General features: G+C 37.9%; 1 protein-coding gene across 1 annotated transcript in view; it reads left to right on the top strand.

Moving 5' to 3' along the window:
- The window catches only part of RSPO2 (R-spondin 2), a 182955-nt gene that overhangs the window by 94419 nt on the left and 75230 nt on the right, over positions 1-13306 (top strand). The window contains exon 3 of the mRNA XM_017885207.1: positions 2421-2609. Within this exon, the coding sequence (XP_017740696.1) occupies positions 2421-2609 (189 nt within the window). The remainder of the gene's footprint in view (positions 1-2420; positions 2610-13306) is intronic.

Here is a 13306-nt window from a genome sequence, read left to right as displayed (position 1 = left end):
TACTCTCAAATGGTTCAAAAAATAACAACATGTATGTGACAAAAGGTTAAAATTGAGTGAATCTGGGTGAAGGACATATGGGAGCTCCCTCTTGTTCTTAAACTTTTTCTGTAGCTCTGAAATTATTCAAGAATAAGTTGCTGAAAATGCACTCTTTAGTTTTGCTTCCATTTGAGTGTTGTAAAAGTGGTGCCATCAGGTTTATCTGTGTTATGAGATGTAGCTATTATCATGCTTCACATATCATAACTCACCACTACAGATGATACAACTTCCCCACTGCAGACTCAAAAAAAGCACCCATCTAGAGAACTGGTTTCTCAGCAATAGATTTAGAGATTCTTCGGAGAAGGTTTCCTTTTCTTTTCTTCTTTTTTTTTTTTTTTTTTTTTTCCTTTTTTTTTTTTTTTTTTTTTTTTGAGATGGAGTTTCGTTCTTGTTGCACAGCCTGGAGTGCAATGGTGCAATCTTGGCTCACCACAACCTCTGCCTCCCAAGTTCAGGCAATTCTCCTGCCTCAGACTCCCAGGTAGCTGGGATTACAGGCATTTGTCACTATGCCTAGCTAATTTTGTATTTTGTTTGTTTGTTTGTTTGTTTGTTTGTTTTTTGTAGAGCTGGGGTTTCTCCATGTTGGTCAGGCTGATTTTGAACTCCTGACCTCAGGAGATCCACCTGCCTTGGCCCAAAGTGCTAGGATTACAGGCATGAGCCACCACACCCAGCCCCCCATTGCTTGTTTTTGTCAGGTTTGTCAAAGATCAGACAGTTGTAGTTGTGTGGTCTTGCTTCCACTCTATTCTGTTCCATTGACCTATCTGTTCTTGGAGCACTACCATGCTGTTTTGGCTACTGTAGCTCTGTAGTATAGTTTGAAGTCGGGTAGCATGATGCCTCCAGCTTTGTTATTTTTGCTTATTTTTGCCTTGGCTCTTTGGGCTCTATTTTGGTTCCATGTGAATTTTAACATAGTTTTTTCCAGTTATGTGAAAAATGTCAATGGTAGTTTAATGGAAATAGCATTAAATCTACAAATTGTTTTGGGCAGTATGGCTATTTTAATACAGTTTATTCTTCTATCCATGAGCATGGAATGTTTTTCTATTTGTGTCATCTCTGATTTCTTGGGTAGTGTTACATTGTTCTCTTTATAGAGATCTTTCATCTCGTTAGTTACCTGTATTCCTGGTTATTTTATTCTTTTTGTGGCAATCGTGAATGAGAGTTTGTTTGTGATTTGACTCTTGGCTTGACTGTTGTTGGTGTGTAGGAGTGCTAGTGATTTTTGCATGTTGATTTTGTATCCTGAGACTTTGCTGAAATTGCCTCTCTGTTTAAGGTGTGTTTTATTCATTCTCTTTACTCTTTCCTTCTGTAGTAACTACTAATCATGTATTTGAATGTTTCTGTTTTTTTCTTACATGCTTAGTACCTGTTTATCTTGTTTTGTGATACAGTTCTTTAAAAGTGTTTTTGGTTATGTCATTTTCTTCTACCATACAAGTTGTCCATAGAATTTTTTTGTGAAGTTTTAGAATTTACATTTCATTTTAATGTGCATATTCTTGCTTTTTCCCATGTGATTTCTAGTTATCCCTTTATCTCTTCAGATACTCTCTAGATACTTATTTTAAAGGCTCCTTCAGAATGTCTTTATTTCTGGTTTTGTAGGTGTGAAGTTTTCTTGTTGCTGATATTGATGACTGTATCTCATGAAGGTTTACTTGCTCATGTGATTTGTTCATTTTGATGTTAAGGTAGCATTTCATGCAAGTCCAGGTCTCAGGACTGTAGAAATGTCTAGAGAGTAGTTCTATATTTATTTTTTCTTTCTGGGTTTTCCTGGATCTGGACAAATTCCTATTTTAACTTCTCAACACCATATAGACCCCATACTACAATGATAATTTTAATTTGGATCCCAGTCTTGTGGACTTGGTGTTCTTATGTCTCATGAATTTTATTTTCTCTTGTGCTTACCTGCTGTGTCCTCCCAAGCTAGGGTCAGAATCCTCTGCTCTGGCCAGTTAGGGCAGGGGGTCATGGACAAACAGCCCTCTTGACTCCATCTACATAAAAGGAGCTAAGTGCCAGATCTTCACATAAATATTTCTTGGCCTGGGTTGAGGACCTTGCCCTAAATTTTACCTCTGGCTGGTCTGACATTCCCATGAGCCATTCAGCTTTAGCTTCTGGACTCAACTCTGCTTCTGAGTTTCCTCTTTGTTTCTAAGTTTGGTTGTGTATTAACCACTTTTTGGGTGGGGGAGGTAGAGACACGAAGGGCAGGGATATTTTATTTAGTATTTCTATGTGAGTATAGCAGAAAGAAAAGAAACAGTTGTCTTTTCAGCAGGGTGTATTTATCAAAAGTCTGATTATACTCATAATTAAACACAATTTTTGTTTTTCTTTTACAGCTAGTTATGTATCAAATCCCATTTGCAAGGGTTGTCTGTCTTGTTCAAAGGACAATGGGTGCAGCCGATGTCAACAGAAGTTGTTCTTCTTCCTTCGAAGAGAAGGGATGCGCCAGTATGGAGAGTGCCTGCATTCCTGCCCATCTGGGTACTATGGACACCGAGCCCCAGATATGAACAGATGCGCAAGTGAGCATTTGGCTTTGTCTATCCCGTATTGCTGGATATGCAACTTAGGAGAGGAGCTAAGTAGGAGATTTTGACTAATTTTTTTTTTTTTAAATGTAATAGATGATAGAAATAGTTTAAGCTTGCTGGGTGTGGTGGGTCATGCCTGTAATCCCAGCACTTTGGGAGGCCAAGGTGGGTGGATCACTTGAGGCCAGGAGTTGGAGACCAGTCTGGCCAACATGGGGAAAGCCCATCTCTATAAAAATACAAAAATTAGCCAGGCATGGTGGTGCACACCTGTAATCCCAGCTACTGGGATGGCTGAGGCACCAGAATCACTTGAACCTGGGAGGTAGAGGTTGCAGTGAGCTGCGGTAGCACCGCTGTGCTGTAGCATGGGCAACAGAGTGAGATGTCATCTGAAAAAAAAAAAAGAAAAGTCTAAGCTCAAACTTGCAAAAAATGAGTGTGGTAGGATAAGACCACTTTTACTTTGTTTTGTATAGAACTGTAAGACACAATCACACATACACACTTTATTTTAGATTATGTAAGCAGTTTTTTAATCACAAGGATCTCAAGCACAATCTTGTTTGACAGATTTTTGTAAAGAGTACTTAGTGCTTATAAAAGAACAAACCACAAAGGAATTTAAGTACTTTATGCTGAGAACAATCTCTCTGGTTTACCAATTTCTATAGCTTCTTTTCTCTTTTATGTGAGTTGGCAATCCTTCACTAGTCTAACCTGCAATTAAACATATGGTAACGGTGGTTCCTTTAAGTAGCATTACTGATGTAACTAAAATGTTTAGGTTATTTTAAAGTAATCTAAGGTATAAGTTTAACAACTATTTTAAAAAGTTTAAGGAATGGCATTTTTTACATAGGAATGAGGGTGCAGTTTTTCATCTTTTAATCCAAAAGTCACCTACAGAATGAGTGTCATCTTTTAGGTCAGCCATATAAATTGTGGTTTAAAAAAGTAAAGGAGATACCAAAGGAACATCCCTTTCTTTAAGGAACTCAAATTTTAGGGGATAGAAAGGATAAGAACAAGAGGACCACAGAATAAAATGACAAATGGTAAACAGGTTATTCATAATTTAATATATTAAGTGCTGTTTCAGTAATCATTAAATAACTCTCATATATATGTATATATGAGATAATTAAATCTCATATTTCTGAGAGTGACTTAATGATCTCCCATTAACACACTGTGTATGTGACTATTCAGGCAAGACAGTCTTTAGGTGAGAAGAATTTGAATTACATCATCCAAGGACAATATTATTTTGGAAGGTGGCAGAACTAATGGGGGCTGGTTAAATAAATTTAGAAAGAAGGATCCACATATATGTAAAAACAATGTGTTTGGGGAACAAGAACTCTCACCTGCAGTGTTATTTGGCATTTTGGCAATGCAGTTCTCTGTTTCATGGGACCTGTCCTACATTGCTGGATGTTTAGTGTCCTTGGTCCCTGCCCATTAAATGTCCTTTGTGTCTTCAAACTACTGTTATAAGCAAACGTGTCCCCAAACATTTTTAAGCACTTCCTGGAAGAGCAGTACGGTAGCTGGATGAAAACCATTGAAGAGCCTGTGCCTAGAGGGAGGTGTGGTTGAAATTGAGGATGGAAAAGGAGGCTGCAGTGCAACTGATAAAGGTGTTGCCTGCCGGGCTAAGAAGTCTTGGTGTTATCTGAGGTACTGAGTATCTAAAGATATTGCTTTAAGATAATTCTAGCAGAAGTGAGGGAGATGAACTGGAGAGGAACAAAAAGTAGAGGAAGGCAATTGTAATGAATACAGATTAGAAATCTTGTTCTGATGATTTTTTTGTGGGTAATGAATTGCAGAGGCTTTAAAAATAGAACCAGTGGGGCCTGGTAACTACCTGGACAGGGCTAAGAGAAACAATCAAACTTGATCGTAAGGTTTTCTAGCTAAGGTACTGGATGAGGTTATGTCATTAGCAGAGTTGGAAGTATTTAGGCTTAGAGGAAACTTGGATCTACCTTCATTTCATGGAATTGTTTGGATTAACATTTAAAGGAAACAACTCCCCACCAGTTAATAGACTGGCTTGCAAATTGTTTGCAAGTATGAATTTTGTTCTTAAGGGATATGATTTAGGCTACCTGATAGTTTATCTCTCATAGTTTATAAACTTCCAGAAGGAGATTGGGTCCACCTTGGAAAGGATTCCTGTTCAGATTGCTTTAGACTACCTATGGGGGGATGGTTTGAGTCCACAACTTTATTCTTTATGCTTTTCATTCCAGACTACCAGTGCACAAGGAAGACAAGGCAAGAGTGTAGATGGATAGAGGCATTTATTCCAAGTTCTAGAGCTAGCATTGTATGTACTGTATATGGACAATAGGCTGGCTATATAATGTATTACTAAATGTGGGACACTGGGAAGTGAAAGGGGCTGTCATTAACAACTATGCAGGGACATTGGATGTAAACCAGGACCATCCTGTGCAAACTGGTGTGAATGGTCACCTCAGCAATACTTTGTAGTATATGAGTGGAGTCTTCCTTAGAGAGATACTCTCAGGCAGGAGTTAATAGCACATTTTGGCTTAGTTTTCTTTTCTCAGAAATGGAAAGGAGAGCAGTGACTGTAAATCAGCCTTAGAAAGAAAATCTGCATATGAGAAAGGGTTTGCGATGGATAGACTTCTTGTAAGTGAATACAATCAATGTTGGAGTTTACTGACCTAGAGGAAATCGTTACCTGGTACAAGCGGGAAGTGCTATTAACAAGACCCCATTGGAACAAAGTGAAAAATGGAAAATTATTTCTTATCAGTACATGACTTTGGATAATCGTGTTTCTTTCATACCAATTATTTGGTCTTTTTCATGACTACTTTGCATATATTGCATCGATATTTGTATTTTGTTCAGGGGATGAGAAAGATTTAAATTGGAAAAGCTGTCACAGACTTAGAATTTGAGATCATATCTACTTTTCACTTCCTTAAAAGATTATTCCTCAATAGTAGAGAAGAAAATTATACTTTTAGCAATAGTAGCCTAAAAAATCTTGTAAGTGAAACTTGCTCATCTGTTTCCTAATCACTAGAGTGTGATTTCCAATGTAAATTGATCTCCTTTTGAAGGAAGATTTGCTCTCTCTGAAAAGTTGTCTGAGGTTGGCTTCTTGGTATACATAGTATGAAGCTTATAAAATTCAACCACACTTATGGAAACCAATCCAACAACTATCTGAGTAATTTTGTAAATACATGTACTAACAGACACTAGAAGCTGCCATTGTCCCTGATACTATGTTAGATGTTATTTCATTCATATTTTTCTCATTCATTAATGAAACCATTTACATAAAACTTTATTTTTTAAATTGTTCTACATAGTCCTTGCAGAAAGCTTAGAAAAGTACCTAGGCCTAAAAAAAGCAAAAGCAAACATTTCTCTCAAAGATAACAACAATTAACAAAAGATAACAACAGTTTACAAAAGATAACAAAAACCATTTCATCTTCTGTTCTTGACATTTTTGTTTCTATGAGTATTTGTCGTTTTCCTCACCTTACAAATGTGTCATTGTGTTTTGTAACTTGTTTTAATGAATTATGAACATATTTTCATGCCATTAAATATGGCTACAAATATTCTACTGAATGGTTACATTTAGTTAATTGCCTATTGAAAATTTGGTTTTAATTTTCATGATTATAAGCAGTTCTGTGAAAATATCCTTATACATAAATTCTTGCTCTCTCATACACATTTTTCCACATTTGCCTGGTTTGTTTTTATAAGATGAACGTTTAAACATAATACATGTTTTAAAGATATATATTGACAAATGAATTTCTAGAAAAGTTGTATCAGTTTACATCTTCACTAACAGTGGACATTTTCGCTTGCATCTCTCCGGTTATTAATAACAAGGATAAAACTGCATTTTTGTCTTAATATGCTTTTTCTTTGATACAAATGAAACTGAACATGTATTTGTCACTTGAATATTGGCATTGTAGGATGTTTACCAGAATCACTGCCCCCCTTTTTTTCTATTTGCACAACTGTCATGTTTTAGTTATTGAAAATAAACTTTTGAGGTATCATGCAGAAATAAATTCACAAATAATAAATGGAGTGTTTAGTGAACTATTACAAAATAGATACATTTAACTCCTACTGATGTCAAGAAAGAATGTTAGTACTACCCACTCACTAACTTCCCATTCACTACTGTCTTCTCCTTTGTCATAACTACTATCTTGACTTGTAAATAAAACACATATAAAACATTATTCATGGCAACACTATTTATTCTAATTACAGCTTGGAAACAACTCAAATGTCCAAACAGTACAATACCTAAAAAATACAGTATATTAATATTGACATTGAACAGAAAGCAAGGAAAAGCCAGGGGAGGAGGCTATGACCAAGTCACTAGGAAAACAGAGAGGATGATGTCCCAGAAGCAGAAGTGGGAAGACTTGAGAAGAAGCAAGTGGTCAACGTCAACATTGCACTGTTTAAACAATAGAGCGCTGACCTTCATGTGAGCCATTTCATCGTTTTTGTTGGGGCCCTATCCTGATTGCTATGGTTTTGGGGAGCACATGGAGTCGTAGGAAAGCAGCCAGTGATTATACCACTCGTTCTCTTCTTCCTCTAAGTATATTTAAAAAGAGTATCTGATCACTGGAAGGCTCACATAGATGGGGAAGTCGGGGTGTGTGTGTCTGTGAGTGACAGGAGACATAACTAGGAAAGAGCCAGCTGAGGAGGATAGACAAAAAATAATGAAGAAACAAGATCACTGAAGGGACAGAAGAGGATAGAGTCCAAAACATAGGTGGGAAAATTAGCCTTGGAAGACATTTATTCAGCAATTTATGAAGTATCTACCTCATGTCAATCAAGGTTAGAGATTCTTTTATGTCAAGTACCTGGAAGGTATCAGAAATATGCTGAAATTAAGGAAAAAGGAGCAGTCAACTTTTTTTAACCTCCAAATTTATGTATAAGAAAACAGGGCCGGGCGCGGTGGCTCAAGCCTGTAATCCCAGTACTTTGGGAGGCCGAGACGGGTGGATTCCGAAGTCAGGAGATCGAGACCATCCTGGCAAACACGGTGAAACCCCGTCTCTACTAAAAAATACAAAAGCTAGCCGGGCGAGGTGGCGGGCGCCTGTAGTCCCAGCTACTCGGGAGGCTGAGCCAGGAGAATGGCGTGAACCTGGGAGGCGGAGCTTGCAGTGAGCTGAGATCCGGCCACTACACTCCAGCCTGGGCGACAGAGCGAGACTCCGTCTCAAAAAATAAAATAAAATAAGAAAACAATATACTTTTGCCAGAAGTAGTATTTTGAAAAATCATCTGTAAACAAATACGGAAATGAGATCTTTTATAATTCTGGATCCATGAATTTGCTACATTTAGACTATTTCTGCTACGTTTTATGATTCTATCCTTGTTTTGACATTTTGTGAAATACCTATTTAGGCTAAGAGAACACTACATTTTGTTTCCTGTTTTTCTTTCTTTCCTTCCTTTTTGTTGTTTTTGTTGTTTGTTGCAGAGTCATAGCTCACTGAAGCCTCAATCCCTTCTGTGCTGAAGGGATCTTCCCCCTACAGCCTCCCCAGTCCCTAAGACTACAGGCACCAGTAGCCAAGCTAAAATTTTTTAAAAATATATTTTTAAGAGATACTTGGGCTGTTATTTATTTATTTATTTATTATTTATTTATTTATTTATTGTAAATATTTTTAGAGATAGGTCTTGCCGTTTTGGCCCGATTTCTAACTCCTGCCTGAAACAGCCCTCCCACTTCAGCCTCTCAGAGTAGCTGAGATCGCGGGTGTGAAGCTGCTACATTTTGCTTTTTGAAATAAAATGACACAGGTTTTAAAACTAGTAATTTTTAACATACAAGAAAATCCAAAGTTAAATATAATCTTTTTAATTTGTGAACTCCAAGATCACTATTTAAGTGTTTTAAAGAATTACTACATGTCATCAAGTTTGAGTGCCCTTAGAAACACCTATTTTCTTTCTTTTTTTTTTTTTTTTTTTTTTTTTTTTTTTTTTGTCTCCCAGGCTGAAGTGCAGTGGTATGATCTCAGCTCACTGTAACCTCCACCTCCTGGGTTCAAGCAGTTCTTGTGCCTCAGTCCCCCAAGTAGCTGGGACTAGAGGCGTGCACCACCACTCCTGGCTAATTTTTTGTATTTTTAGCAGAGATGAAGTTTTGCCCATGGCCCAGGCGGGCCTCAGACTCCTGAGCTCAGGAAATCCACCGATCTTGGCCTCAGAAAGTGCTAGGATTACAGTCAAGAGCCACTTCACCCAGCCTGTCATTCTTGAATAATGTAATTTAATGATGCATTTGGGGGAAAAAAAAAAAAAACTAGGTATTTAGAATTAACATAAATGTCTTTGAAGTGTCTTTAGTCAAATCTGGACAACTGTGGACACACATATAATTAAGTACCATAAATTCTATATAATGTGTTTGAAGATCTATAAAGATGCAGACCTCCAAATATATTGATGGAACCCCAGTATGTTTCAGATTACATGAGAAATAAAAATAACAAATGTCTTTATTTGGAAGATACTTGGACCATTAGGTTGGAGACCATCAGGTTGTATATGAAACTGATACAGAATTAGACAACAGTATTAGATAACATCATTACATAAAGTAATGCTGAAGCCCAGTGGGCCAGTGGGGGTCAGTGTGTTGCACAGTTATAGAAGGGATCACAGAAGGGACAAGTTAGTGGTTAGAACAGTCATGAAAAATTGTGGGGCTCAGCTGTATCCTTCCCTTCCTTCACCATCTAACCTGGGTGGTGAGGCTGTGAAGAGTTAGGGGCATTCTAGGTTTAGAGGAAATGCACGAGCATGAGGGGTGAAAGGACCAGTGACAAGACCTGATAGAAGACCTGGAGATGAGTGATTGATGTTGACCAACTAAAGGTAATAGGATTCAAATTCAGGGATTGTATTCTGATTACACTTAAACCAGAAATGTTCTAAATCATGTATTAGAGTTATTTTACTTTAGTTTAATCTTTATGAAACCAGCACATGGATAAGGACTGTATTTTAGAAGCCTATAATATTCTTTAATTTTGGAATACAGGCAGTGCTAGAATTAAGGAAGCCTGATGAAAATAGCCACTTGCATGGTTTTCCCAACAGTATTAGTAAGTATTTATCTACTGAGGAAAGAGAGGGGAAGACTATAATTTAGGGGATGTCTTAGGCTGCTTAATATAGTTTACACATTGAGCAAACATTTACTGCTTATATACTAGGCAGGGCCAATGTGTGGTTTTATAAAAAACAAAATGGAAGGGAATTGAATGTGCTAAGAACTGTGAGGGTGACACATCGGCTGCTCAGGGAACCCATGGGGCATCAGCTGACTTGCCCTCGGAGATGGGTGAGTCTTCAGATTTCCCAGAGAGTGTGTTATAAAACTATCTTGAAGGAGGAGTAGGGTGAATAACAGCAAGAGGGTAAAGGGTACTCATAGCAGAGAGTTACTTGAGCGTTGGAATGCAAAGTGTGAGAAATGAAATCTTGGAAACTGAGGATGGAGGATTTGTAAGCTGGGAAGACATATAATGCTCTTGTTGTAGAATATTGTCTGTTGTCAGCAGAGGAAATAGGTTGAGCAGAGCCAGAGAGGAGGCACAGAGACCAATTAGGAAGCTGTTGCTCTAATCCCAGGCCAGAAACGAGGACTTCAGCTAAGGCAGTGGTACTTAAGGTAGGGAAGAAGAGACAGATTCAAGAGATTAGAAGATAGAACCAGCAAAAGGTGGTTCACTGGACACAAGGGTAACAGAGAGGGAAGAGACCTCAATGACTCACAGGTTTCTGCTTATTTTATTTTATTTTATTTTATTTTATTTTATTTTTTTAGACAGAGTCTCACTCTTGTTGCCCAGGCTGGAGTGCAATGGCACAATCTTGGCTCACTGCAATCTCCACCCTCTGGGTTCAAGCAATTCTCCTGCCTCAGTCTCCCAAGTAGCTGGGATTACAGATGCCTGTCACCACGCCTGGCTAATTTTTGTATTTTTATTAGAGATGGGGTTTCACCGTGTTGGCCAGGCTGGTCTCAAACTCCTGACCTGGGGTGATCTGCCCACTTCGGCCTCCCAAAGTGCTGGATTACAGACATAAGCTACCGTGCCCAATCAGGTTTCTGCTTTTAAGAATTGTACAAATACTGGTTTATTGGATATTATTATTATTGGATTATTAGATATTATTGATTTATTGGTATTATTGGATATTATTGATTTTGGTTTTGATTGATAGATAGCAAATGGAGTTCAGGTTTAGAAATGTTGACTTGAGATGACACACTTGTGTAGAGATGTGCATTGCAGAGTCGGATACCTGAGTCTGTTTTAGATAAAAGCCAGTTAGGATCTAGTATCTCCTTGCTATCCTGTCACATCTGACGATACTATTAATACTGATCACAACTACTGATCACAGGAGCAAATATTACCAGGAATATTTATTATGCTTTAAATGCTTACCAGGATGCTAATATATGGTTAAACCTGAATCTGACAAGCTCAGAGAGTTTTGCAAACCTACCCCAAGGACACACAAGTATGGAGAGCTAAGAATAGGATCTAGGATTCTCTCTAACTCTAATGCCCATGTTTCTTTAATTAAACTATGCAGCTTCTCTTGGAGAAAACAAAATAAAAAATGCATCATTTGGTCCCTGTTCAACTGCCCATCATAAAAAAGAAATACATCATTGGATAGGGTTAAGATTTGTTCCCCTTTGGCAGAAGGTGGGAGAGGTAGGTCTTCAGTTTGAAGTGGTACACTTTCAACGTTCTTTTGTGCTGGTTTCTTTCCCAAATTGAAAGGGACCTTGCCTATAGCCCAGTCTGCAGAAGGCACTCCATGAGTTAACAGGGTCCTGCCAGCTGGAGAAAGCTCATTGCCCTGAAGTGGCTTTACATCACTATGCAGGAGGTGCTACCAGCTGGTTAATACCCTGGACATCACTTGGTGAGGTGGACACCCCACTATCCGCTTATTAGAAGATAGCGGGATACTCTTACATGCTGAGTCTCTCAGTTCTTTTATGCTTTCTTCTGAAGAAAATCCATCTTTGCAAGACAACTGGCTATATTTGGATGTACGTATGACTGGGATAAAACAAAACGTTTGTCAATTGATTTTTTTCTTTCATAAAGCGGACCCATGTAGATCAAACCTGTATTGTGCAAGGGTCAACTGTACCTTAAATGATGTAATACAGACAAAACCGTTATGCAGTTATAAATGCAAGTATTAGAAAAATCTGAATTTTGTTGCCTAGTTCTTTCTTAAGCAAATGGTCAGTTTAAGTGTTTCAAATCCCATTAAAAATATCAAAACATTCAATTTTATCTTCTAAAAGGAGAAATCAGTTTATGGTAAATCTTGTCTCTAAAAGAACACTGGATTGGAAGAAATGGAAGGCTCTGATTTGAGCTCCGACAGTAACTAGCTCTGTAAGCTTAGACAAATTATGTAACACACTCTGGAATAATAGCATCCTAGTAACTTAGGTCTATGGAAACATCTCAGTAAAGGATTAATATCTGATGTTGGCAGTTTCTTTTTACAGTATTGGTCACGTTATGACTTTCTGTGTATTTTAAGTCTAGTTTATTGTTCAGTCTCTCCCTCCCACTCTTATTTCTGCTTGGCTTATGGTTAAGGACTGTGCAACCTTTGTTTCTTAAAGACAAAACATGAGACATAAAAACTTTAACATGATATTTAGTAATTTGGTGCCTAATTTGAAAATGTAGCTCTGTATAATCTGAAATATTTTTGTTTGTTATAAAATTATGCTATTACACTAAAATATAAAAAATGGACTGGGCACATTGGCTCACATCTATAATCCCAGCACTTTGGGAGGTCAAGGAGGGTGGATCACTGGAGGTCAGGAGTTTGAGACCTGCCTGGCCAAAGTGATGAAACTCCATCTCTACAAAAAGGAAGAAAATTAGCTAGGCATGGTGGCAGGCACCTGTAATCGCAGCTACTTGGGAGGCTGAGGCATGAATATCACTTGAACCTGGGAGGCAGAGGTTGCAGTGAGCTGAGATTGTACCACTGCACTCCATCCTGGGTGACAGAGAGACTCTGTCTCAAAAAAAAAAAAAAAAAAAAAAAAAAAAGACTGTGTTTATTCTAAACTGATGGATATTTAGCATTAAATTTGTTAATCATTCAGCAGATACATCTACCATGTCAGGCCCCCATGCTGGGACCTAAGAATACAGACTAGCATAAGACAGGCTCTGTTTTCTACATTTAATAGGGGGATTATGATGGACAGAGTTGGTAAAACCACGAGGGAAGAACTATCATAGGTAGCTGGATGCTGGGAGGACAGGGGATGTTTTCAAGAAACTTCACACACATAACTGAACATGGCTAAGGTGAAAGGTACATGTGGAGATGAGGCTAGGAAGGTAGATAGACATGCCTAGCAAGAAAGATCTTAGGTTTTAAAATCAAGGGTTTGTACTTGATTCTGCAAGTGTAAGTGAGCCATTGAAGCATTTTAAAGTAGAGAAATGACATGAAAATGTGTGTTTTGCAAGATCACAGTGTTCCTCTTGTAGCTGCAATAAAGCAATCTTAATTTTGTCATTGGGATCTGTAGC

This window comes from Rhinopithecus bieti, unplaced genomic scaffold, assembly GCF_001698545.2.
Source record: "Rhinopithecus bieti isolate Rb0 unplaced genomic scaffold, ASM169854v2 scaffold_13352, whole genome shotgun sequence".
NCBI lineage: Eukaryota > Metazoa > Chordata > Mammalia > Primates > Cercopithecidae > Rhinopithecus > Rhinopithecus bieti.
Note: the sequence above shows the minus strand (reverse complement) of the source record. Positions and strands in the feature narration are given on the sequence as shown.